Source organism: Delphinus delphis, chromosome 13, assembly GCF_949987515.2.
Source record: "Delphinus delphis chromosome 13, mDelDel1.2, whole genome shotgun sequence".
NCBI lineage: Eukaryota > Metazoa > Chordata > Mammalia > Artiodactyla > Delphinidae > Delphinus > Delphinus delphis.
The window spans coordinates 71,699,512-71,724,297 of NC_082695.1; the positions used below are offsets into that span (position 1 = coordinate 71,699,512).

Here is a 24,786-nt window from a genome sequence, read left to right on the forward strand (position 1 = left end):
TCATATCTTTTATATGCTGCTGATTGGCAGAGTTAGTGTGTCACTTTTAATGATATAGATACCTAAAAAGACAGCTTAATAAGCATTTAAATCCCTTTGATTATTTATTGTTCATTAATGAATGCATGAAATTAAATACTTTGAATTATAGCCATCTTTTAAAAATATTTGTTGCAGGGAAATTTACCTAAATATTCTCATAACTCCCTGATGGTTCAAGCAATAAAGACAAACCTAACAGACCCGGACATACATGTGCTTTTCTTTGATGTGGAAGCGTTGATTATTCAGCTCCTGACTGAAGAAGCCTCTAGGCCGAATACTGCGCTTATTTCCCCAGAGAATCTGCAAAAAGCATCTGGCGGTTCAGACAAAGGGGGCTCTTTTCTAACTGGAAAACGAGCAGCAGTTCTCTTCCAACAAGTGAAAGAAACTATCAAAGAGAACATAAAGGAACATCTCCTTGATGATGAAGAGGAGGATGAGGAGATAATGAGACAGAGGCGGGAAGAAGGTGATCCCGAATATCGGGCCAGCAAATCTAAGCCGCTGACCCTGTTAGAATATAATCTGACTATGGACACAGCAAAATTGTTCATGTCCTGCCTTCATGCCTGGGGTTTGAATGATGTTCTGGATGAAGTCTGTCTTGATCGCCTTGGAATGCTGAAACCCCACTGCACAGTATCGTTCGGCCTCTTATCGAGAGGGGGTCATATGTCACTGATGCTTCCTGGTTATAATCAGGCTGCTTGTAAACTATCACATGGGAAAGCAGAAGTAGGAAGAAAGCTGCTGGCGACGGAGGGAGTAGGAAAGGGAACTTACGGAGTGTCCCGGGCCGTCACCACACAGCATCTCCTGTCTATCATATCTTTGGCAAATACCTTAATGAGTATGACCAATGCAACTTTTATTGGTGATCATATGAAGAAGGGCCCTACCAGGTGTGACCATGATAGTTTGATTTTATTCTTATGTTTCAAAAAAAAAGAAACCTGTTTTATTTTTGTCACTTCTTACTACCTTTTTTTGGGGGGTGGGGCGCTCTACACACCTTGGCATTTTTGTGTCATCTCAGTGTTTCCCCTTTAAATTTTAAATACAACATGCATGACAAAATATTATCAAATTGTACAGTTTTATCTATACTCAGACATATTTAGTAGCTATTTAAAAAAAACTTAGAATGAGGGAGTAGGTCAGAGTTTAGCTTTAACAAATTATAGACTAGCTCTTCAGTAAATATAATCTTAGATTGTATCTATTTACAGTTTGCACTAACATTTAATTCAAATTGTATATTTGGTTAAAATGTGTGACCCATGGTGATGAATGGTAAGTGTTCGGTGGCTGGCTTCAGCATTTTGTGAGAAGTATAGTCAGAATTTCTCTGGGAAAAGAGGAAACAACTTTTTAAAGTGCAGGAGAGTATTCTTGTAATATTTCTACATAGTTAACCTGAGTTGCTATTTCTCATTTTCCAGAAGTCATGAAGACAACTTTTTAAACTCTGGTTTTATTATACTTTATTGAGAGCCGACCACATTTAGGATTTTTTAAAATCTAACGTACTAAAGTAGCACTTACCTAGTGTCTGGCTCTGTTGTAAGCACTTTACAGATGTTACCTCCTTAATGCCCTTACCCCTATAAGGTAGGTACTTTTATTATCCTTTTGCTACAGATGATAGAGCTGAGACACAGAGAGGTGAAGTAACTTGCCCAGGGTCACTCAAGTAGTAAAGTGGTAGGGCCGGAATTCAAAAGGGGACAGTCTGCCGGTGGAGTGGAAGATTTCTTAATGCCTTATTACCTTTTTCAGATTGTAGGGCTGAATTTTTTGAAACTCAGTATATTGTTCCATAAGTTCATTTGGACCAATGATGTGGGGTGGGCTGAAATATCAGCATGCTAATACTGAAGAATGAAGGGTTAATTATGATATTTATCTGTCAGTGGTAGTAGATTAAAGTGTTCATAAATATTTCTTAAACTAGTTTAAAGCATAAACTGTAGATGTAAAATTTTTACTTGCTATTTGTTAATCATTTAATTTTCTGTATTAAAATCTGAAACAGAAAATGTTAATAGGTACAAAACAAAAAACCCCTATCTTTTTGGAACAGCAGATTGAAAATGTTCTGTTATGTGTTTCTTTTGCAATTCATTTGGAACTAGAAAGCTTAATATTTTAAATGGCTCTGGAATTATGAAACTATGAATATGTATATATACATGTATTTTCTTCTTCTTTTTAAAGGCCACCTAGACCAGGCACCCCAGACCTTTCTAAGGCAAGGGGTTCTCCTCCAACTTCCAGTAATATTGTGCAAGGACAGATTAAACAAGGTAAAATTAAATCTTATTAAGTAATTGACATGACATTTCAGCTCTAGAAACTGAGGAGGCATAGCTAATGTATAATCATAACATTTTGTTTGTCTCAGATTGTTAAATAGAGAAAAGTTGTTATATTCCAGATGTAAATATGGATAATTAAGATGTTAGTTAAAAATAAATCAGATTTATTTAGAAATTGATAAATGAGCGTATTTCACGTAATTTTATTGTACTGTCTTTGGCCTAATTTTTATGCATTAGGGGCACCTTAACTTGACAACACTAGTGCCTTAATGTGTGTATCTTGAGTCTATAAGTTATGTCTATTTTTTAAACTACATTTAGAAATGTTTAAATTCATATTTCCATACTATAGCTATTCTTGTGTCGTTTGCCAGTAGTTCATGCATTGTAATCCACAGTGGAAATAGTTTCTTTTTATTTAGTCATTATATACTTTAACTTTTTGTTCATAGCTTTTGTTTTGTTAGGGGATAGAAGAAAGATTGAGTTTTTCTTCCTTTATTTTCTTTTACACTCATTTTAGGACTTGACAAGAGAGTTCGGGGGGAGTCACTTCTGCTTAGAGAGCTTTCCTTTAGGCTAAGTTGAAGGTTGTGCTTGTAAATGGTGACATTGTAGGATGTTCTTTTTTCAAAAAATTTGCTTAAGGTGTTAAAGAGTCAGTGAATAGTTCCGCAAAATTTGTTTGGTGAACAATTGGCCTCCAACTTCATGCCTACAGTTTTCCTCTTTCCTAGAACAAGTCCTCTGCTCTCTTAGCTGATTGTTTGTCCTAACTTTAATATCCTTAAATGGTATACTTGGTTTTTAGTTTTAGGTACTGTGTCGTAGCTTCTCATTATGGAAGATAAGCTATCCCACTCTCTATGCCACTCCTATCCTTCATTTCCAGCCCCGTGTGGTCACCTCTCTTATTCTCCTGTCTTCTCATCAAGCCTTTATACTCATTTTATAATAGTCTATATGAATATATATAAAAGTTTTAATTAGATAACTTTATACTTGTGTATGTGTGAAACACACACAGAAAAGTGCACAAAACAAATATGCAGCTCAGTGATTTTTACAAGCTGAACACCCATGTAACTATATCCCTGGACAAGAAATAGAACATTGCCAGTACTCCTGAAGCCTCCTACATGTTCCCTCCCAATCAGTATACCTTCCTCTTCCAAAGGTAACTACTATCTTGACTTTTAGGAAATCATTTCCTTGCTTTCCTTTATGGTTGTACCACCTAAGTTTAAATCCCTAAACACTGTGGTTTAGTTTTGCCTGTGTTTTGAATTTTATATGCGTTCAGTTAGTCATGGAGCATGCATTCTTTTGTGTTTGGCTACTTTTGTGAGATTTATTAGTGTTGTTGCACGTGACTATAGTTTGTTCATTTTCATTGTTCATTTTATTGCTGTATACTATTCTGATGAATGAATAGACCACAATTTTTTCATCCATTTCTTGGTCAATAGACACTTGGATTACTTCCAGTGTTTCATTTTCACAAATAATTCTGCTATGAACATTCTTTGAATCTTATTTGAATCGTATTTGAATCTTAGTGTATATTAGAAGCGTTTCTGTTGTGTATGTAACCAAAAGTGGAATTTCTGCATATATTTATCTTCAGCTTTAATTGTGGATAATGTTAACATGTTTTCCTAAGTGAGAGACATATACATCCATCAAACTGGCTAAGGGGAAAAAGATGGAAATTGTTGTGTTAGCTGGGATATGGATCAGTGAGACCTCTCATATATAGCTGGTAAGATATCCTAGCCAACACTTAATATTTTCCATGTTTTTCACTTTAGCCATTTTGGTATGGCTAGTATATCTGACATATCAGTATTTTCATTCCAGATTAATATTTTTGTGTCCTATTTAAGAAATTACCCTGATATTTCTACTCTGATATGAGGATATTCTTCTTTATTTTCTTTTGGAAGCTTTCTTATTTTACCTTTCTCATTTAGGTCTATAGTCTCCCTAGACCTTAATTTTGTGTATTATGTGAAGCAGGGGTCCTGTTTTGATTTTACTTCCATATACCAAATTGGTACAGCATGATTTATTAAAGAGAGGATTCTTTCCCCACTGCTTTGCAGTGCCATTTTTGTCATAAATATAATGTCCTTATATATGGTAGTCTATTTCTGAACTGTTTGAGCACTTTGATTTGTTTGTGTATCATTGTGCCTTAATTACTGTAGCTCTGTAATAAGACTTGATATTTAATAGATCAAGTCTTCCCACCCATTCTTCTTAAAGAATGTCTTGACTATCCTTGTCCTTTTGAATTTCAGTATAAACTTTAGAACTGTTTTATTATTATCACAAAGGCCTATTGTGATTTTAACTTTGATTTTATTGAATTTGTAGATCATTTGGGGGAGAATTATTTTCTTAATGGGGTTCACTCATTTAATCCATCAACTTGATATATCTCTACATTTATTTAGGTCTTATTTAGCTATCATAACTCTGTATAGTTTTCTATATAGAGGTCTTATATTTCTTTTGTTAGATTTATTCCTAGATATTAGATTTTTAAAATACTCTATTTAATATCTAATTGATATTAAATTTCTTCATTTTCTGTGCCCCTGATATAGAAATGCAGTTGACTTTTGTATATTGACCTTATATCAAAGAATCTTGCTAAATTCACCTATTAAAGGTAATACTTTTCTGTAGATTTTTTGATCATATGGACAATCATATGGAACAACTTTTTTATTCCCAGTATCAAAGGGAGAACTTTTAAGATTTCATAATTATGATAATTCCTGTATGCTTTTACAGATAATTTAAGAAATTAACTCTTCTGTTCCTTTGCTAAGTGTTTATCATCAGTGTATGTTGGATTTTATCATGCTTTTTCTGTATCTATTGAGGTGACTATATAATTTTTTTTACTCTATTAATGTGATGAATTTACAACCCAATTTTGCATTCCAGAATAAAACCAATCTTGTGATGTATTATTATCTTATATATTGTTGCATTTAATTTAATATTTTTTATTTAGGAAAACATTTTCTTCTAATATTTATGTAAGGTTTTACTTTATTCAAGTTTCGGCAAATGGATTGGGGAATCTTCCTTTTCCATTTTTAGGTAGAATTTGTGTGAGATTGGCATTAATTATTTCATAAATGTGCAGTGGAATTTGCTGGGGTTAGACCTAGAGTTTTCTTTGTGAGGAGTTGTAAAATTCTGGGTTCAGTTTCTCTCATTGTTATAGAACTTCAGATTTTCTGTTTCTTTTTGTGTCAGTTTCATTAAGTAGTACATATTTAGGGATTTTTCTAGTTCTAAATTTTCAAATGTGTTTGCATTTGAAAAGATAACATCTTATCTTTTTAATTTCTGTAGTATCTGTGGTGATGTCTCCATTTTTATTCCTGATATTAATCATTTGTAGCTTTCTTTTTTCTTGATCAGTCTTACTGGGGCTTTATCAATCTTTTTAATCCGTAGTGCCTTTGTTTATCCTTTCGAATGCATATTTTTTCCTGTTTCACTAAATTCCGCTCTTCTCCCACTTCCTTGGGATTCAATATGCTGTTATTATTAATTTTTTAAATAAGTTTATTTATTTTATTTATTTCTGACTGCATTGGGTCTTTGTTGCTGTGTGTGCGCTTTCTCTAGTTATGGCGAGCGGGGGCTACTCTTCATTGCGGTGTGCAGGCTTCTCATTGTGGTGGCTTCTCTTGTTGCAGAGCACGGGCTCTAGGCACGCGGGCTTAAGTAGTTGTGGCTCGTGGGCTCTAGAACACAGACTCAGTAGTTGTGGCACACGGGCTTAATTGCTCTGTGGCATGTGGGATCTTCCCGGACCAGGGTTCAAACTCATGTCCCCTGCATTGGCAGGCGGATTCTTAACCACTGCACCACCAGGGAAGTCCAGTTATTATTAATTTTTAAAAACTTTTTACGATTGATGGTTACTTACTGATGTTGAATTGAAGTTAGAGCAGACATCCTTGCCTCATTCCCAATCTTAGGGATAAAGCATTCAGTCTTTTACTATTAAGTATGATGTTAGCTATAAGTTTTTCTTAGATGAGCTGGATGTTGAGGAAGTTCCCTCCTATTCCTAGTTTGCTGAGATTTTAAAATTATGAACGGATGTTAGATTTTGTCAGATGATTTTTCTGCATCCATTGAAATTATCAAATGAATTTTCTCCTTTATTTTCTCAGTAAGTCCAAGAACATTGACTTCTGAATTTTAAGAAACCTTGCAATCCTGGGGTAGATCACACTTGGTCATGATGAATTATCCTTTTTATAGATTATTGGATATAATTTGGTAAAATTTTGTTAAGAGTTTTTATGTGTATGATCATGAGGGATTTGGGTCTAGAGTTTTTCATTTCAATAATGTGTTTGTTCAGTTTTGGTAACAGGATAATGTTGGTCTCACAGAATGACTTAGGATGTTATCCCTTTTCTTGTTTTCTGGAAGGGCATGCGTAGAATTGATACTATTTTTTACTTGTTTGATCTGTTTCACCAGTGAAAATATGTGGGCATAGGGTTTTCTTTATGGGAAGATTTTTTTAACTACAAATTTAAATGCTTTAATAGATACAGAGCTATTTAGGTGTTTTTTTTTTTTTAATTCATCTTGGGTGAACTTTGGTAATTTGTGTCAAATTTATTGGCAAAAAGTTGTTTAATATTCTCTTATTTTCCTTTCAATATCATATCTGTAGGATTTAAAATGACATCCCCTATCTCATTTCTATTATTCATAACTTATGTTTTTTCTCTTTTTTCCTGATCAGTCTAGCTAGTAACTTAGCAGTTTTGTAGTTCTTAACCAACTTTGGGTTTCATCAGTTTTTAATGTTGTTATTCTGTTTTCTATTTCATTTATTTCTGCTTTGCTTGTTATTATTTCACTTCTTTTGCTTTAAATTTGCTTGTATTTTTTTTTTTTTTTTTTTTTGTGGTACGCGGGCCTCTCACTGTCGTGGCCTCTCCCATTGTGGAGCACAGGCTCTGGACGCGCAGGCTCAGCGGCCACGGCTCACGGGCCCAGCCGCTCTGCGGCATGTGGGATCTTCCCGGACCGGGGCACGAACCCATGTCCCCTGCATCGGCAGGCGGACTCTCAACCACTGCGCCACCAGGGAAGCCCTGCTTGTATTTTTTATTTTTATTTTTTTAGAGTAGAACCTGAGGTCATGGATATAAAACTTTTCTTCTTTCCTAATATAGGCAGTCAGCACTACAAATTTACCCTAAGTACAGCTTTAGTAGCATCCCACATATTTCGATATGTTTTCCTTTTCCTTTTTCTTTCGACTTTTTCTTTTATCCCTGGGTAATTTATTATTGAGTTAAATTTGCAAACATTTGGGAACTTTCCAAGGATCTGTCTGCTATTGATTTCTAATTTGTGGTCAGATAATATACTTTGTATGGTTTGGATTCTTTGAATATTGAGACTTGTTTTATGGCCCTAAATATGGTCTTTCTTGGTCAGTATACTGTGTGCACTTCAGATGACTGTGTATTCTGCTCTTGTTGGGTGGAGTGTTTTATAAATATCAGGTCACGTTGCTTAAGAGTATTCAAGTTTAGCATATATTAGCTGATTTTTCTGCCCACTTGGTTCTATCGTTTAGATAAGGGTATTGAATTCTGCAGCAGTTGTGGATATGTTTATCCCTCCCTGCATTTCTATCAGTTTTTGCTTAATATATTTTGAAGCTCTCTTTATTGGGTGCATAAACCTTTAGAATTGTTATTTCTTATTGATCAACGATGCATTATATATTTCACCACCATGATGGTATTGAATTTGCCCCCTTGGCCAGATCTGAGGATTTTAAAGTTGGAGTGCTTTAATGTTGCTCCTCTCGGAAAAGCCTTGAGTCTTGAGAGCAGCGAAGAAGGAACTAAAAATTGTCTTTTTCTAAAGCATTTACTTAAGGTGATAGATTTAGGAATTTCCATTTAGAACAGCACAGACGCTTGTCTTATAAAGTAAATGAAGGTTAGCAATCTGTACTGAGAATTACATAGTAAAATGCTTTAGGATGGCATTATAAAACTCATTTTCTATTTGAATATTGAAATGTAATATTTCTTTAACATATATTTGTTAAGCACTTTTGTTTTTCCTCCAAACAACTCTATTTGGGGTACAGAGGGATTAGTCTAGTGTATACTGTCTTGAATAGTTTATGTCTATCTAGAAGATAACACATGAACATAACCAATGTAGGGTAGGAGGTGGTGCTGTACAGATAAAGGGCTTTGATTCCTTGACTGCTCTTCAGCAGAGTATTATTTAGTCTCATCTCTCTACTCTGACTTCTTTTACACTGGTTTTCTTTTAAACATTTTCATCTTTCCTTATGTTTTCTTTTCCTGACTCCCACTGTAGCCCACATTGACTCACAATCTATTTTCAAGTTGGATTGCAAACATGAATATGCTTCTTTTCGATAAACTGTCACTTTATGTTGGTTAATACTTGTTCAGCTCCAAAATAATCTATATGGAATAAAGACTTTAGCTGGGAATTGGACCTTTTACAGGCATTTGGGTCTGAGAATAAAAATGATATAAATAGTTTTGCTAACATAATTTCTCATAAACAATATCAGGGTATTTCATGGGCAAATAATTTCTTCACAAGAAGTTTATTTTGTCTAGCAGTTGGCTTGTTAATTCAGTGTTTTACAATAATTAACATTTACTGACAGTCGTACTTTTTGATAGAGACAGTATTCATTTATTAGATACTTGATTTTGCAGTTTATAAAATATCTCACTTGAAGAAGGGATCAGAGATGTCAACCAAGTAAATTTTTGTTCATGGTCATACATCCCTGAGTCTGCCCATGGCTTTAGGCTTTTCTATATTCTGACATATTGTACTTCTCTTTATCAATTCAGTAATTTCACAGCGAAAGTCTTTGGTCTGTGCCTCTTGTGCTTATCTTGACTGTGACCATATCTTTATGTTAATGGTTACATCTTTACTCAGGGGTAGGTGTGGAGGTAAGTCTAGGCAACTTAAAGTTATGTTACCTTATTTGCAATTTTATTTTTAAGAAGTGGATCCAATTTAGGTTGTCTAAACTTAGAAGTAAGAGGTAGTTGTTCCTAAATTATAACCAATAGTTACTCACCATCCTTTTCCAGGATCTATAGCAAAAAACTAGGAGTACCCATGTCAGGCTAACGAAGAGGGCTGCGAATCCCTTAAAATTTTGTGTTTGAACTTATGTGCCCTTTAAAAAAAATTGCTATAGCTATAATTTAATTGCAGAAGCTCTAACTTTGGTCTGCTTTGGAAGCTCAGAGGGCAAGGCTGTTTTTTCTTTTTTGTTCACTGATCTGTCACAAGTGCTTGGAACAGTGGCTGGTACATAGAAGGAGCTCAGTAAATATTTGTTGATTGAATGAATCTATAGATACCTACTCTTTATGCTTCTAGAGTCAATATGTCAATAACTAGGAGCTGAGGCTGTAAGGGCTGACAAGAGATCCCTGCCTTCAGGGAGCTTATATCTAGTGGAGGAGATCAGAGGAGTGCAGTTTATGATTTTAGCTGGCTGCTTATTTGCTTTTCCTACCAGACTCTGAGTACTTTGAGAGCAGCATCTTGGTCTAATCTTTATGTTTTTATATGCTTAGCTTAGTACCTGGCATGGAGTAGGCACTGATTACATTAATCAAATGAAAGAAAATTTTGATAGCCTTCATATGTCTAATTCAAGTTAGTCTTTATATTATAATTTTATCTTTCACTATACTGAACTCTCTCCACATGTTTTTTATCTTGCTCATTTATTTATTTTGCATGTTAATGGAGACTTTTTACAAAAGGTTGCGTTTCTTTTGGTTTTTCTTTGTTTTGACTCTTTGATTGAAGTTATAGGGCAACATAAAACTATCACTCCCTCTGAACTTACTCCAATTCTAATGTAATCCAGTGGTGATCTAGAGGCAAGTAGTGTTACTGTATTTTTTAAACATTATCAACACTTTCGTATTTTGCCTTGATGCATATCTGTCTGTTTGTCAGAGTACCATCCTGGGCTGTTTACTCATTCTGATTTACGGTAGCTCCTCTTCCTTTCTCCTTCCTGGAGCTTTGTGTTCCCTTAGTGCCCTTAGCTATTCGTGCTCTTCTCTTACCATGTTTTAAGGGTGTCCTTTTTTCCTTATGATGTTTGGTTAATGATTTATCCTAATGCTTCATGTTGATTTAAAAGATGATGAGAATGCCTGTCTACCTAAGATAAAAGTGTAGACATAAAAGAAGTTTACAGAAAGGCAGATGTTGCTCTGAGATCTCTGTATTAGATGGCATACCCAGTGTGGAAGGCCTTTGTATTAAGTACATGGTGATTGACTGTGTTTCCTCATTTCTAATTTTTTCATGTTTTCTCCTCCTCTATCCTCTCCCTCTCAAAGCTTCATGATTCTCATATAACACTTCAGATAAAGTGATTCATTGTAAAATAATTTTATTTATCTTTTTAGTGTTTAGCTTTGAAAAAACTTCCTTTTTCAGCATTGCATTTGGTTTTCTGTACCTTCTAGGCTATCTTTTTTTTTCTTCTGAAAAGTGTATTGAGAGGGCTATTTGTGTATATCTGCTGGGAGGGTAATGAGGTTTAGACCAATATGTAGGGAGCACTTGCTACCAAAAGTATGTTTGCTTTCTTCCCTATATAGATTTTTCATATCACAATGGCGATTGGCAAAAATGGAGCTTAGATTTAGATTTCAAAGGAAGACTGAGGTAGACCTGTTCAAAGACAGAAACCATGGCTGCTGTCATTTTGAGTACTTCTATATATGCCATTTAAAGGGAAACCAGAGCATATGTGTGCACATATATGTTGTCACACATGTTTATCTTCCTCTGTCTTTTCATGTGAGAGTAAGCCGTTGTGAAGAGGCTCTTAGCTGCAACATTACCTAAAGAACTTTCTCAGGTAAAATAAGAGAACTTGTGTCAGTTCTGTCACCATTTTGAAGCTGTGCTGAGACTATTTTCCCTTGTGTTTTACTGATCCTTAATAAGAGGAGCACATTGGTAAGAGGAGCAAAAAGTTGACATGGCAGCTTTTCTATTTCAAGAAATTAAATGCTTGCTTATGTTTTATGGTATAAATCTTCGATGTTCAGTGCCATACATAAATTATTCAGATTTATTTTGTGTCATTAAATCTTGAGCTTTTTATTATGGTAGTGTACTTTTTTCTTCTAATTTCTATTGCTGACTTTTCTATACGTGGACAGTTTTTAAAGCCGTAGTAGAGTTTAATTTCAGTATTCTCAATGAATTATGAAAACAGTTCTAGATTCTGCAGTTTCAGTTATGAGGTAGTCTGAATAAAGTATTTCTTGATGATGATGCAGAGATTTTTAAAGCATAGTAAATCTGATTCCTTGATTTCTATTACAATATTTTTTTTATTTTAAGTGCCCACAGAATTTATTTATTTATTTATTTATTTATTTTTTTTGTGGTACGCGGGCCTCTCACTGCTGTGGCCTCTCCCGTTGTGGAGCACAGGCTCCGGACGCGCAGCCTCAGTGGCCATGGCTCACGAGCCTAGCCGCTCTGCGGCATGTGGGATCTTCCCAGACCGGGGCATGAACCCGCGTCCCCTGCATCAGCAGGCGGACTCCCAACCACTGCGCCACCAGGGAAGCCCCCACAGAATTTATTAAAGGAAAGTGTAAAAGGCTTTTTCTACATTGCAATACCATTTAAACAGGACTCCAGAAATATAATACTCAGAGCATCTGTTTATTTCTCTCACTACAAATAAAGCTATACATATTGAACATTATTCTATTAAGACATATTCTAGCAGTTTTGCCAGTAGCATTTCTAGTGTCCTTTCGACTTGTGATTTAGGGAAAACATTATAGTTTAATCCCACTCCTTATTTGACCTAGCTAGGGAAATGATCACTCATTCCTAAACTTTGGTTTGTTTATATTGTATTTTTTCACCTTACCATTCTAGTGTCCTTTCAGAATTAATGATAAAGTCAGACGAAGTTAACCCAGACTTTTCAGGAATAATAATTTCTCCTTTATTTAAAGTGAAATTATAGAAAACCCCAACTGTTGGAAACCACCAGAGGAACTTGCTCAACAATTTTGGTGGCATGAAAGCTAAAACCTGTAAATTTACTCCTTGCCACCAAAGGCTTACCAACTTTTTGCATGGGGAATTGAATATTTTATAGGCCATAATTACTGAATTTGTATTTAAAAATGATTTAAAAATGAGAAATTATTCAATGGAATATGTAGAAATATTGCGGATTTCTTTGCAAGATTACAATGGAATTCTTAGATCTTATGAAATATACAATTGAGAGTAATTCTAATCCTATCATAAGTATAACATTATAAAGTACTTGTAACTTCATAAGGAACAAAAAACAGGTCTGTTATAATAAAAAGAATGATAATTTCCCTGATAAAATTTTCATGTGTGCAAGAGGTGCTTCTTAGGGTTTATGGAGTTGGATTTTCTGTTTTTTATTACTGCTCATATACTTCTTTTAGTTCTCCGGTTTACCTCACACGTGTCTGATTGACATTATGATGCATTCGTGAGGAAATTATGAAAAGTTGTTTTCATGCAACTGTCCTGTAGTTACAAAAGAACTTCACTGCATGAAAAGCAAACATATCATTCAGCAGACAATGCTTAATCTGTTCAGGAGCCCAAACCTACTGCTGTTCAATGACAGAAGAAAGGAGAGGGATTAATTTGAAGATGCTTGTGCATGACATATGGTAATTTCTCCATAGGAAGGAAGTGTCAAATGGTGACCTCTAAATCTTAACGTTGACCTTCAGTTGTAGAATGTGTGCACCATACGGTCCTTTTGCCTTTTCATGTGATAATTTAAGCTGAACATTTTCCTGGTAACATAACTTTTTGGGGGGGAGGGTGGGTGTTGTTCCACCTATTCTATAAGGATTATAGCATTCACAGTAATTATTTTAGAATATAAAGCATTTGTATCATAAAAATATTTTTTAAACTGAAGAATGGAGCTATGTTAGGAGTCTTCTAACAAGAGTTAAGTATATTTAATTTAACTTTAAATTGTTATATTTTAAAAGTTGTATTTTACAAGTTGGTATAATTTAAATTGAGTTTTTATAAAATGAGTAATAAATTGAAATGATCTCAGTGAATATTGGTTGGAGAGATTACAAAATAATTTAGGCATAATGTTAGGAAATAAATTATTAGAAAAAAATGTAACTGACAATCCGAAGACCAAAATAAACTTTTCATCATGTGATACATTTTAAACATTGAATTACATTTTTGTGAATTCTTAATATGTTTATTGTCATTTTTTTCATTGTAGCCTTAGTTATTTTAGAACTTCTTTTTATATTAGATGACACATCATTCAACTATAAATAGATTTTGGTTTGAACTACACTGTGATTGCTATTCAATAAAATATGTCATTTTACTGCCATAATCCTTAATAATCATACCTCTCTGATTAAAGCATCATTTTTCAGTTCTACATTTACTATATGTTGCCAACCTTGTTCCTTAGTATTCACTAACACTGAGCTTTTTTTCAGAAACCGCTGTATCTCAATTCTCTCCCCTTTTATTTCTTCTATTTTCTGCTGCAAGTTGCTGCACCTGTCGTTTCTGCTCGGTCTGATGCTGATCACTCTGGCTCTGACCCTGCTTCTACTCCTGCTTTACATACCTGTTTCTTAGTAAATGAAGGTATTCTCTCTCAACTTTCTAACAACTTTCTTTCAATCTGTGCTTTATTCTAGTATATGTTCTTTTTATCTAATTTATACATTCATCTGCTTTGTTATGTGTGAGATCCTAAAGTTTCCATTTTATAACTTGATTTGCTAATGTCAGTAACAAGGATCGATTATAAAAATGTAATGTTATTCCTGGCTGGTATAAACCATGTTTCCTGTAATCTAGAAGGCTATTAAAGGAGTGCAAAGATGCTAATCTATGATATGAAGTAGGCATTAAAAAGGGGGTTGGTTTTCATGATGATGTTTGCCATGTGATCTCTGGTGTTAGAGCTAATTAATTTATTTTACATGTATCATTACTCTGTGACAGACACTCTTTATTCTCTGTACACACAACATGTGCCCTGGTTAGAGGGGAAAGTATTTTTGGAGCTCTGAAAATGTTAATGGAATCTACAAATCTTTATTCCCCAAGAGCTATCTAGGATTATTTATACTGACTGGAAGCTTAACGGAACTTGTGAGCTGTGAGTTATATCCAGTCTCTTCATTGTGGGCTCAATCTTCAGCAGTTTATATAATATAAAAATGAGTAAATTTACAAAATCTCATATGTAACCCAGAATGATTCTAACTCTTCACTAAAAGCAATAATACCAGTCTATTCAAACAGAAAGAATGATATAATATCTATAAAATACAGAGCCCATGTTCTAAGTATCATTCCTTCGGAAAGAAAACATGGTACCGTAAAAGTATAACACATTTTTTGTTTGGTTTCCTTGTCATAGACCTGTACTAAGGTTTGTATGTTAAGATTCGATTTTAGCAAAAATAATTAGGGTCATATTTGTTAAGCTATTGTGAAAGGTAGTAATTCGTTGATTCAAAAACAAGCTGTTGACTTTGGACCATGGTGAGAATCAGCTTCATTTTAAAATTTAGCTCATTAATACACTTCATACTTTTATGAGACATTAAAACATTTAAGACTTACTAGGTAGTAATTTGTTTATATATATTTGTGTATGTATGTATGTATGTATATATATTCCTCTGTTGAAAATAAATTATAATCTAAAATGTGTGTGCTCATCACCTTAATTAACGTAATTATATATTCTTAGTTGTTGAGAATTTCCATACTGAAAAGGTGAATCTTTACATAGGTAGCTTGTCTCTCTCGCTCTCTCTCACTCATACCCTCTTTAACAATCCCAATAATCATTTTGAGTTTTATGGTAGGGTTTTTGTTGTTTTTGTTTTAGAATACTACAGCTTAGATTATTTCAGAACACTGATTTGCTAAAATTTTGTGGTCACAGATAACTCACCCTGTAATATGAACACTTTTAAAATAGGGTGGAAATGATTACTTGAGAATGTCTGGATACTAGTTCTTTTAAGTATTGCAGTGGTTTACATTGTTATCTTTATATAATCAGTTTCCATATTGTGGAATAGAATTTTGGAAAAAACAACTTTTGTTCCCATAGATTAGAGTTAATGATACTTAAAATTTTATAAATTTTAGATTGTTTTTATTTTGGGGAATGTAGGAATTCATTTTTTTCCTCTCAAACTTGGTGTTAGTTTACTTAAGTTATGATTGTGACTAAACTTCTGATTCATTTTGTAAGAAAAGGGATCAATAAGTACGTTAATTAAAGGCCCTCTGACAGAGAATAGAAAACATCTCTGTTGACTGATACGAAGGTAATACCAGATGGCCAGGCCTTAAGTGACATGAACTTATCTTTGGATATCTGTGTGAGGGCCCTTTTAACTGTCAGTAGGTTCAAATCTAGAGCTCTGGTATGTGTTTATTTCTGTGCTTTTTCTAAACCTGAATATATGTCTTATTTTAGAGGGAATGTTTAGAAATGTGTTTTTCTTGTGGAATTGGTATATACTTAATGTGGAAATTTATTTTTATTTTTTTTAAAACTTTTAGAGTTCTTAGAGCTGAAATTCGAGAGGAAATACATTTAGAAATGAAATACATTTGTTATATCTTTGTACCAAATATCTAATAATAAATTGAAATCATAACATAATTGAGCAGATCTCCCCTTTTGGGTTTAGGTTTGGTATACTTACATGCAGAAAAATATTGGAATTAGGGGGAATGCCAAAGCATTTATAATATATTACATTTTAACAGGATGGAGTCAGTTGGCTGCTATGCACTGTGTTATGCTGCCAGACCTGCTGGGATTGGACAAATTTAGGCCCCCGCTTCTAGAGATGCTGGCTCGGAGATGGCAAGATCGATGCTTGGAGGTAATATCGAGGTGATGTGGATAGACAACAAAAACATTAAAAAGGCACTGGACAAGTGTAAATTTGAAACAGAAATGTTATTTTTATCTAACTTCTTATCACCTGTTTATTATGTGATAGAAAATATGGATCCAATGATTCTAAACAGTAATGTTTGAACTTGCATATTTGTTTACTTTTTTTTAAATCTAGTGAGTATTTGATCAAAAGTTTTATATACTTATGGAACAGTTTCTTAAGTATTGATTTCTGTACAGATCATACACATACATACACACACACATACATACAGCCCACCTCCCCCCCAGATTGCACATTCAGGTATAATCACATCAATCAAATTCTAAGTGAATAACTATAGTCCAGTGGAAGGTCCTGTGTTATAATAGAAGGGGAAGGTCTTTGGAATTAGAACAGACCTGGGTTTAAAAATCAGTTCTGCCAGTTATTAACTTTGTGACCCTAGGCGATGTACTTAACCTATTTGAAGCTCATTTGTAAAGTGGGGATAATAATATATTCCTCACAGGATTGCTGTCAGGATCAAATAAGATAATGCAAGTAGCACAGTAAGTACAGAGCCTGACACATGGTAGGAGCTCAGTAAATGGTAGCTATTATTTTGTGTTAATGGACTTGTGTGGTATTAGATATTGCTTGCAATATAATATCACCAGGGATTTGGAAATGTTTTATGGTGATTTTGCTTATTATAGCATTTGACCCGTATAGCTATAGCCGTTTATGTCATTCAAAAGTTTTAATTTACCAAATTTAAATAGCATCCTGTCCCTTCCCTCAACTCCAAGTGGAATTGCAGCATACTGAAATTTTCATGGTTTTGCATTTGAATAATGTTTGAATTCACTTCAAAAGTTAGTTATAGTTAAAAACAATTTTTATTTGAATTCTTATCAGGTGCTACTGAGTTATCTCTTCAATTATAAATACTCAATAAATTGATTGGTACATACCTTGACAGTTGTCTAGCTTCTTTGAACCAATGGGTGTGGCGCTTTGGCCAAAAAAAACAAAACTAAACTAAAACTGCAACATAAAAGTGTGTGCCATGTTGAAAGAAAAATTGAGATAATATAATTTTGAAAAATAGTTTCCTTTTATAGAATTAATGCCATTTCATAGGAATATATTTGCTTGTTTGTTGAAAACAAATTGTTTAAGCCAGTCTTAGGTATACGTGAATTGTGTGGATTAATACATATATGTTTGTGTAAGCAATATCTATTTAGCATTATAATAGATAGAAATCCACTAGACAAGGTTAAATTTCCTCAGGCTGAAAGAGAAAACATTTAATAATTCTAACAGTGACTTTTTAACAATAATATTTATATGGAAATTAAAAAAATTTAAAACACCAAATTAAAGTACAAGAATATTTTTGTGCAAGCCTTGGGAAATGAAGTTTTAAACCCCAAACTGATTAAACGTTCAAACATTATTCTATTAGTGTTAAAGTATTTTTAAGTGAGATCATTAACTGAAAATCTCTGATTTGCTTGCATCCAGTTTATTCAACTTTAGTACTTACTTCATTGTTTGGTTAGTAGTATTTCTCATGTAAATAAATGTGGTTTGTATATTTTCTAGCTTTCTTTCATTATGAACTTGCTCATGTTTAAACACCTCACTCACTGGTCTGCTTCCGTTTTTTGCATTTGGTTCTGTGGTCTTAGGTCAGAGAAGCCGCACAGGCCCTGCTTCTAGCAGAACTGAGAAGAATTGAGCAGGCGGGACGGAAGGAGGCCATTGATACCTGGGCTCCTTACCTACCTCAGTACATGGACCACGTCATGTCACGTAAGAGCTCTCATGCTTTTCTGCAAAGCTTTTCATGCATGTGTAGGAAAGTACCAAAACTTGCAGTTATGCTTGCTACTGCCTATTACCAAAAGTGAATCATTGACCTTAAGGTGAAAACAGGGGATCCTCAAATTCTGCTCATTCATTTTCTGAATCCTTATGGTTTGGAGTTTGGTTTTGTAAAAAGTTATGTAAAATAAATATCTAAATATTCACAAATTCACTGACCCCTTATAAAGTTAACCCTGAATTGAAAATTCTACCCTGTTAACACTAGCATCTGTCTCTGCCTATTTCATTATTATGATTGTGGGTACCAGCTTTTTAGATATTGATCTGATATGTAAGTACAAATACAAGGCAGATCATTCCAAGTGGAAGTTGGAATTGTGAATCCTTAAGAATCATCTGGTAGGTTTAGACCAGTTGAAAAAGAGAAAAATAGCAAGGATTTTGACTGAAGAATCTTTCAAAAGAGTATAATTTCAATGGACTGGGAAAGATCATGGGAAAAATTGTTGAAATTCTGGAATAGCTTTTGTAAAGTAAAACCTTTGCAATTATGCTGCTAGGTCTAAAGTGCATTGAAGAAAAGTTACAGTGCACTGTGATAATTTTTTTCTTTTTAGGAAAAGTATGCTTCATTCCCAACTCATCATTTAATTCGTTCTTTATTCTTCTAAAGCAGAATTCAGAATTAAAAGTTTAGCCTGTTGTACTGTGTATAAGATAAATCAGTTTCACTTTTTTAAAAGGATAAAGTCTCAATGAATCTTTAAAAAAACTTTTTTACTGTGGAAATTTGTCCTGGGTATAGGTGCATTCATTTTAAGTGACCTTTTGTCAATACCAGTTATTCTCATTTATGAGATACTCATTATACATGTCAAGACAAACAATACATGATTGTATAAGATAGAAAATGAAAATAAGATTCAAAAAGGGTTATAATTGTTATAACTGGTATATAACATATACCAGATGTTTGCCAGTGGTGACTATAGTGGTTGTTTAATTTCGTATGTGACCTTGGACACTTAACCTTTCTTCAGCCTCAGTTTTGTCACAGATGAAATGAAGATGATATAGTAGGACTTTATAGGATTATTTTGAGTATGTAGTGAGTGAATCTTCGTTAAGCACATGGAACAGTACCTAAGCAGTCGTAAGCTCTATATATTTGTTAAATAAACACATTTATAATCTATAAAAATGCAAATATATATTTCACATATAACCAAAACATCACACATTAACAACTCTAGTTACAAATTCTTTAACCTAAATAGGTAACAGACTGTTTACTGAGAGAGTATTGGTTTTTATTTGCTTACTGGGAACTTTTCTATTTTAATAAAAGGAAATTAAGTTAAAAATCCCAGGGTCTTTAGACATATGGACTCTATGTAAGGTATTCGGCTTAAAGTTCTTATTTAAGTATGTATAGTTTAAAATTTTGTAGAATATAAAAAAAAATTGGGATGAAAAAAAGCTCTCCTTTTGAGTATTTGGATAGTCTGGCTGGTGCTCTTTGTTCAGTATCTTGTGGCTATTAACTTCATAGTATTCGAGAAAATAGAATTAGCTCATCAGCTCATCATAAACCTTATTGAATATAAGATGCTCAAATTTAAGGACAAACTATGAGTATAGTACTCTAAAGTAGACTGAAGGTGAAACTAAATAGCAAATTGCTAGAGATTCTTTTAAGAGGGGAACACTATGGAAATTAGGAAATATGGAGAAACATTTTCAAGACAGCTTTATTTAGAATGGACTGGTGTAGAGTGGAAGATTGATTAAAGAAGAATAAGTAGATGGGAGGCTGTTACAGATGGGGGGATATGGGACCAGACCAAAATGTAGATAGGGGAAGAATAAAAGACAATTCTAAGCCTAAATTACAGATTGCATATAAAGGTCTAAGGAAAACATGAGAGGTTAGTACAGTGTTGTATTTTTGACAGTTTGGGAGAGAGGCGCCATTAGCAATGGTGGTGGATGCCATTTTATTTTATTTTTCCTGGAAAGAAGAGAATGGTTTTTTCATCACTGTTTAAACAAGCACAAACTAGATTGTTCTTATGTCAAATTTAAACCTTTCCATTTACGTAAATTAAAGTTCTTGGTATTTAGCAACAGTATCTAGGAGTACTCTATAAATTAACAGAAGGCTGGCTAACTTAAAACTTTAATCTTATCACTTACTATAAAATTGTATTTTTAGTGAAAGAATAAACAAATAGGCATTCTGCATGTAACTAAAGCACCTCATACTAACAACCCCTGCTATAATATGTTAGTCTATTCTGGAACTTTTACATTGACTGAGTGTAAAATTAGTCTTAGTTTGCTTTACTGAGAGCTTTCTATTGTAATAAAAGGCTGTCAAGCTAAAGGAGTAGGGATTCCGAATGTGTGAAAGGAGAAGAAAGCCTACAGAAAATGAGGGATGACTACATAGGGCTGTTGGACAGATTTGCTGTCCAAAGGGATCAAAAGGTTCTGGAGCCAGCTGGTGGACAGCCCACGCCTGCCATCAACCTGCTTGTAGCGAAATCGCTCTACCACGGCCATTTATGTTTGAGGAAGTGATTGCTGTGGCAAGTGGCAGCGTAAAGCGTTCTTTAGAGACTGAACGCCTCTTTCTAGCACAGAAATCCTTTTAATCACTGAAGTAGGTAAAATATTAAGCAATACATCTGGTAAATACACCGTACATCAGATATTTTCTTATAATTTAATCATCCGAGCATTAAAAAATATGCATTAATTGCCTAAGCAATATGGACAGCTCCTAAGTTATGACCGAGCTTGGTCTAAGAGTCCCTTTGTTAGATGTTTGTCTGAAACTCAGAAACTGCTTTTACCTGAAGAGCGGAAGGTCATCCTGGGCTGATGGACTGTGATAGCCCTTCCTCTTAGAGACCTGGAGTCTGGAGGTAGTAACTAAAGTGGGTAGGAACTTGCTCTGACTTCACACTCAGTAGGTGATTGAGCTGGGACCAAGATGACAATTCAGATCAACTGGGCGTTACTGACTGGGATCTTCTGGAATTTTATTTAGGTATATGATGCAGTAACAGCCTTTTGTAGGTTTGTCTGAGAGCCTAAGGAAAGCAGTGGGTCAGAAACCAGTTGCTTTTCTTAGGACTGTTGAGAGCATTGGAGGAGAAGCTCTTTGTAAAGCATACAGCACAGTACATGATACATGTAGTGAATGCTGGTTGGCAGTCCACTTCTCTTTCCTGTATTGGTTTCTATAGTTTTGTTCTCCTTATTGTCACCACCTCAGAATTCACTCTAATTTATATTGCCCAGGGATTCTGGCAGTAAACCAACAATCACTGGGGAGGAAAAAGGAGCAGTACTCTGCCTTAACTGAAAATCCAGTTCACAAATTTTTATAAAAGCCAAGTCCTAATTGAGTGATATGAGAATTTTGCTTCCGATAATGAAGCTCTGTCCTTGAACCTGTTAGGGAACATTTTATCCCTTACAAATGCAGACAGGATGTACACTTTTTTCTCTTCAATTTATTTACTTTGGTTGCACCAGGCCTTAGTTGCAGCAGGCGGGCTCCTTAGTTGTGGCTCACCGGCTCCCTTAGTTGCGGCATGTGTGCTCTGTAATTGCGGCTCGCGGATGCCTTAGTTGTGGCACGTGAACTCTTAGTTGCGGCATGTGTGTGGGACCTAGTTCCCTGACCAGGGATCGAACCCACGTCCCCTGCATTGGAAGGCGGATTCTTAACCACTTAACCTTCATTGTGGCACGTGAACTCTTCGTTGCGGCATGTGTGTGGGATCTAGTTCCCTGACCAGGGATGGAACCCACGTCCCCTGCGTTGGAAGGCGGATTCTTAACCACTGCGCCACCAGGGAAGTCCCAGGATGTAAACTTTTTATTTATTTATTTATTTATTTATTTATTTTGGCTGTGTTGGGTCTTCGTTTCTGTGCGAGGGCTTTCTCTAGTTGTGGCAATTGGGGGCCACTCTTCATCGCGGGGCGCGGGCCTCTCACTATCGCGGCCTCCCTTGTTGTGGAGCACAGGCTCCAGACGCGCAGGCTCAGTAGTTGTGGCTCACGGGCCTAGTTGCTCCGCGGCATGTAGGATCCTCCCAGACCAGGGCTCGAACCCGTGTCCCCTGCATTAGCAGGCAGACTCTCAACCACTGCGCCACCAGGGAAGCCCCAGGATGTAAACGTTTGATGCCTAATTTCTGATTGGAAATTTGGGGATGAGTGCACTGTGATTCTTATTCTGGTTACAGGATCAGAATTCTAAATACTGCATACATTCTTGTGATAGTGACTTAAATAAATATTGTAAATATTTTCTGAGTTATCACTCTTCAGCATGTATTCGTAACCACTTTTAAGTTCCAGAACACTTTTAAAACATTTTACTGATTGTTCTTACTAAGGACGGATTACTGTTATTTTGTGAAACTGTTGTATTATGATGCAGGTGAAGGTAAAATGTTATGAGTTGTCTCAGATTTATTTTGAAGGGAAGATATTTTGCAGAACCCAATTTTATAGTTTTCTTATTTGTGACATTTCTACATGTAGTGTTTTGATAATTGACTTTTTTTTTTTTTTTTTTTAAATGAGGTCAAGCACCTGCTAGTTTATGAAATACACCCACACTTGCCCTTCATTCCGGGCAGTGACTACTTGGAGGTAAATGCTGATGCTTCCTGATTTCCTTTGGCCTGTGTTTCAGGGTGACCTTACGGGGCATAAGGTCACAAGCGTAATTATTTCTTGTACGTTGTGTTCTGCTTGCTCACAGTGGCTCATCTTCTTTAATTTCAGAAACATTAAACACCTAAAAGTTACTACCATTATATAAATCAAAATCTTTTCCAAAGAGGGTGCTATTGTAATTTTATGCAGTTATGGCTGGTGTAGTATTAATTTGTAAATTTATCATCTCAGATATTGATAAAAGGATGTGTAACACATCGTGTTTAATATGTATTGATGTCATCAGAAAGAACAATCCTTTGTTCTTATCGAGTCCCTGCCTTTTTAGCTTCCTTTTGTGTTAAGGTTACCAGGGTTAGGCTAGTCTTTTTATCCCCCTTGGAAACAGAATAGGATTTCTTTGTTCAGTGAAAGACACTCCTAGTAAATGTTTTGGGTTTGACTGTCAACAAGCTACACTGTAGTACATATTTTAACCTGGAATTGAAGTCACTTTTCTGATGGTTATAAAGTAGTGGTCATTCTGAGCACAAATGTGGATGGACCAACACATACAAGAAGGTAAGATGGAACTATATATTACAGAGGTAGTGGAAAACTCTTTTGTAGCTAGAAAAATAATTTAAATATTAGTGCATTCTTTGGTAGGCAGGTATTTTCAGGGTTTGCTGGTGGGGAGAGGATGGGGAAAAGGATAGTGAGGGGGTTTGATTTAAGTGAATCTCTCCACCCCTCCCCTCCTCCCGAAAGGCCTTAAACTACGCAGCAATCCTTCCTTCTTTTTTCTGTATGCCTCAGTTGTTTGGACTTCTCTAACAGTCTTGTTAGGAATGACTTTCTAGATAACTGAGGGTTTAAAAATCACTACGTGCAGATTCTAAAAAAAAAAGGAACCCTTTGTGTTGAAATATTTCAAAATGTCTCTGGCTTATTGAACATCTTGTCAGCAGCCAGCATTGTTGTTTTGGCCCAGGCTGTAAAATTACCACCGTTTGATTATTAAAGGGAGTATTAGACTTACCTGAACGTAAAAGTACCCAGATTGCTATGCCTCTTGCATTTCATATTCTATTTTTAAAAATAATTTTTCTTTCTCCTCTTTTGATTGTCTAGTAATTGGTACCCATTTTTATTGCGGCCGGGCTGTTTTGTCTCACCCTGAGTAGCTCCTGTCCTGATTCCTGATTTACCGTTTCCAGTGTTGTGAGGCGTGCAGAAAAGCCCAGTTAACAAACTTATTTCAGTTAAATTTAAAATAAGAGTAAATTGGCTGAGAGTAAGGTCTCTCTGACGAAAAGAAACCCCCAAGCTTTAGTGCAAGCGCTTTGGGGAGCCCCTGTTGGCACCCCACCTTCTGCTTACTTGACTGCTTTCTCGGGTCTTCTCTGGCATTCTGCGTGTATGTATCTTTTGGAGAAAAATATTCTAATAAAATTGCGGAAAGAAAGGTGGAAATCATTGGGTTGTTCACGAAGAACTGATATTTCTAAAAAGACCCCTTTTGTAACTAATGCCTGTTTTGTGAATCAGCTGAAATGAAAGCATGAGATTTCCTTAGAAATCTTTATAACAGTTGTCTTATGGCGTTCACAAAACCAGTTGGAAATGATTGTGCATTGTGATTAGGAAGGGAAAGTATTAAATTATGCCTAAGTGATGTACGTGGAAAGTATTTCATGTTCTGTGGGAGTTCCTTTATCGTGAGGCAGAAAGGGTTTGTCTTAAGACAAACTGTATTATGCACAGCGCACTGTAGTTGTAATGTATCTGTTTGCAGTCGTTTCACTGAGACCTAAGGGATTTGTTCCTCTTTCTTCTTCTGGAGTGCCAGAG

General features: G+C 35.1%; 1 protein-coding gene across 9 annotated transcripts in view; it reads left to right on the plus strand.

The window, feature by feature from the left end:
* WDR7 (WD repeat domain 7) overlaps window positions 1-24,786 on the plus strand; it is a 372,036-nt gene that overhangs the window by 107,681 nt on the left and 239,569 nt on the right. For 8 of the 9 annotated variants that reach the window (XM_060029112.1, XM_060029113.1, XM_060029117.1 and 5 more), the window contains 4 exons: window positions 178-947; window positions 2,263-2,351; window positions 16,296-16,414; window positions 18,112-18,235. In XM_060029112.1, the coding sequence (XP_059885095.1) occupies window positions 178-947; window positions 2,263-2,351; window positions 16,296-16,414; window positions 18,112-18,235 (1,102 nt within the window). Of the gene's footprint in view, window positions 1-177; window positions 948-2,262; window positions 2,352-14,039; window positions 14,139-16,295; window positions 16,415-18,111; window positions 18,236-24,786 lie in introns of all 9 variants that reach the window. The other variant, XM_060029121.1, reaches the window with a different exon arrangement.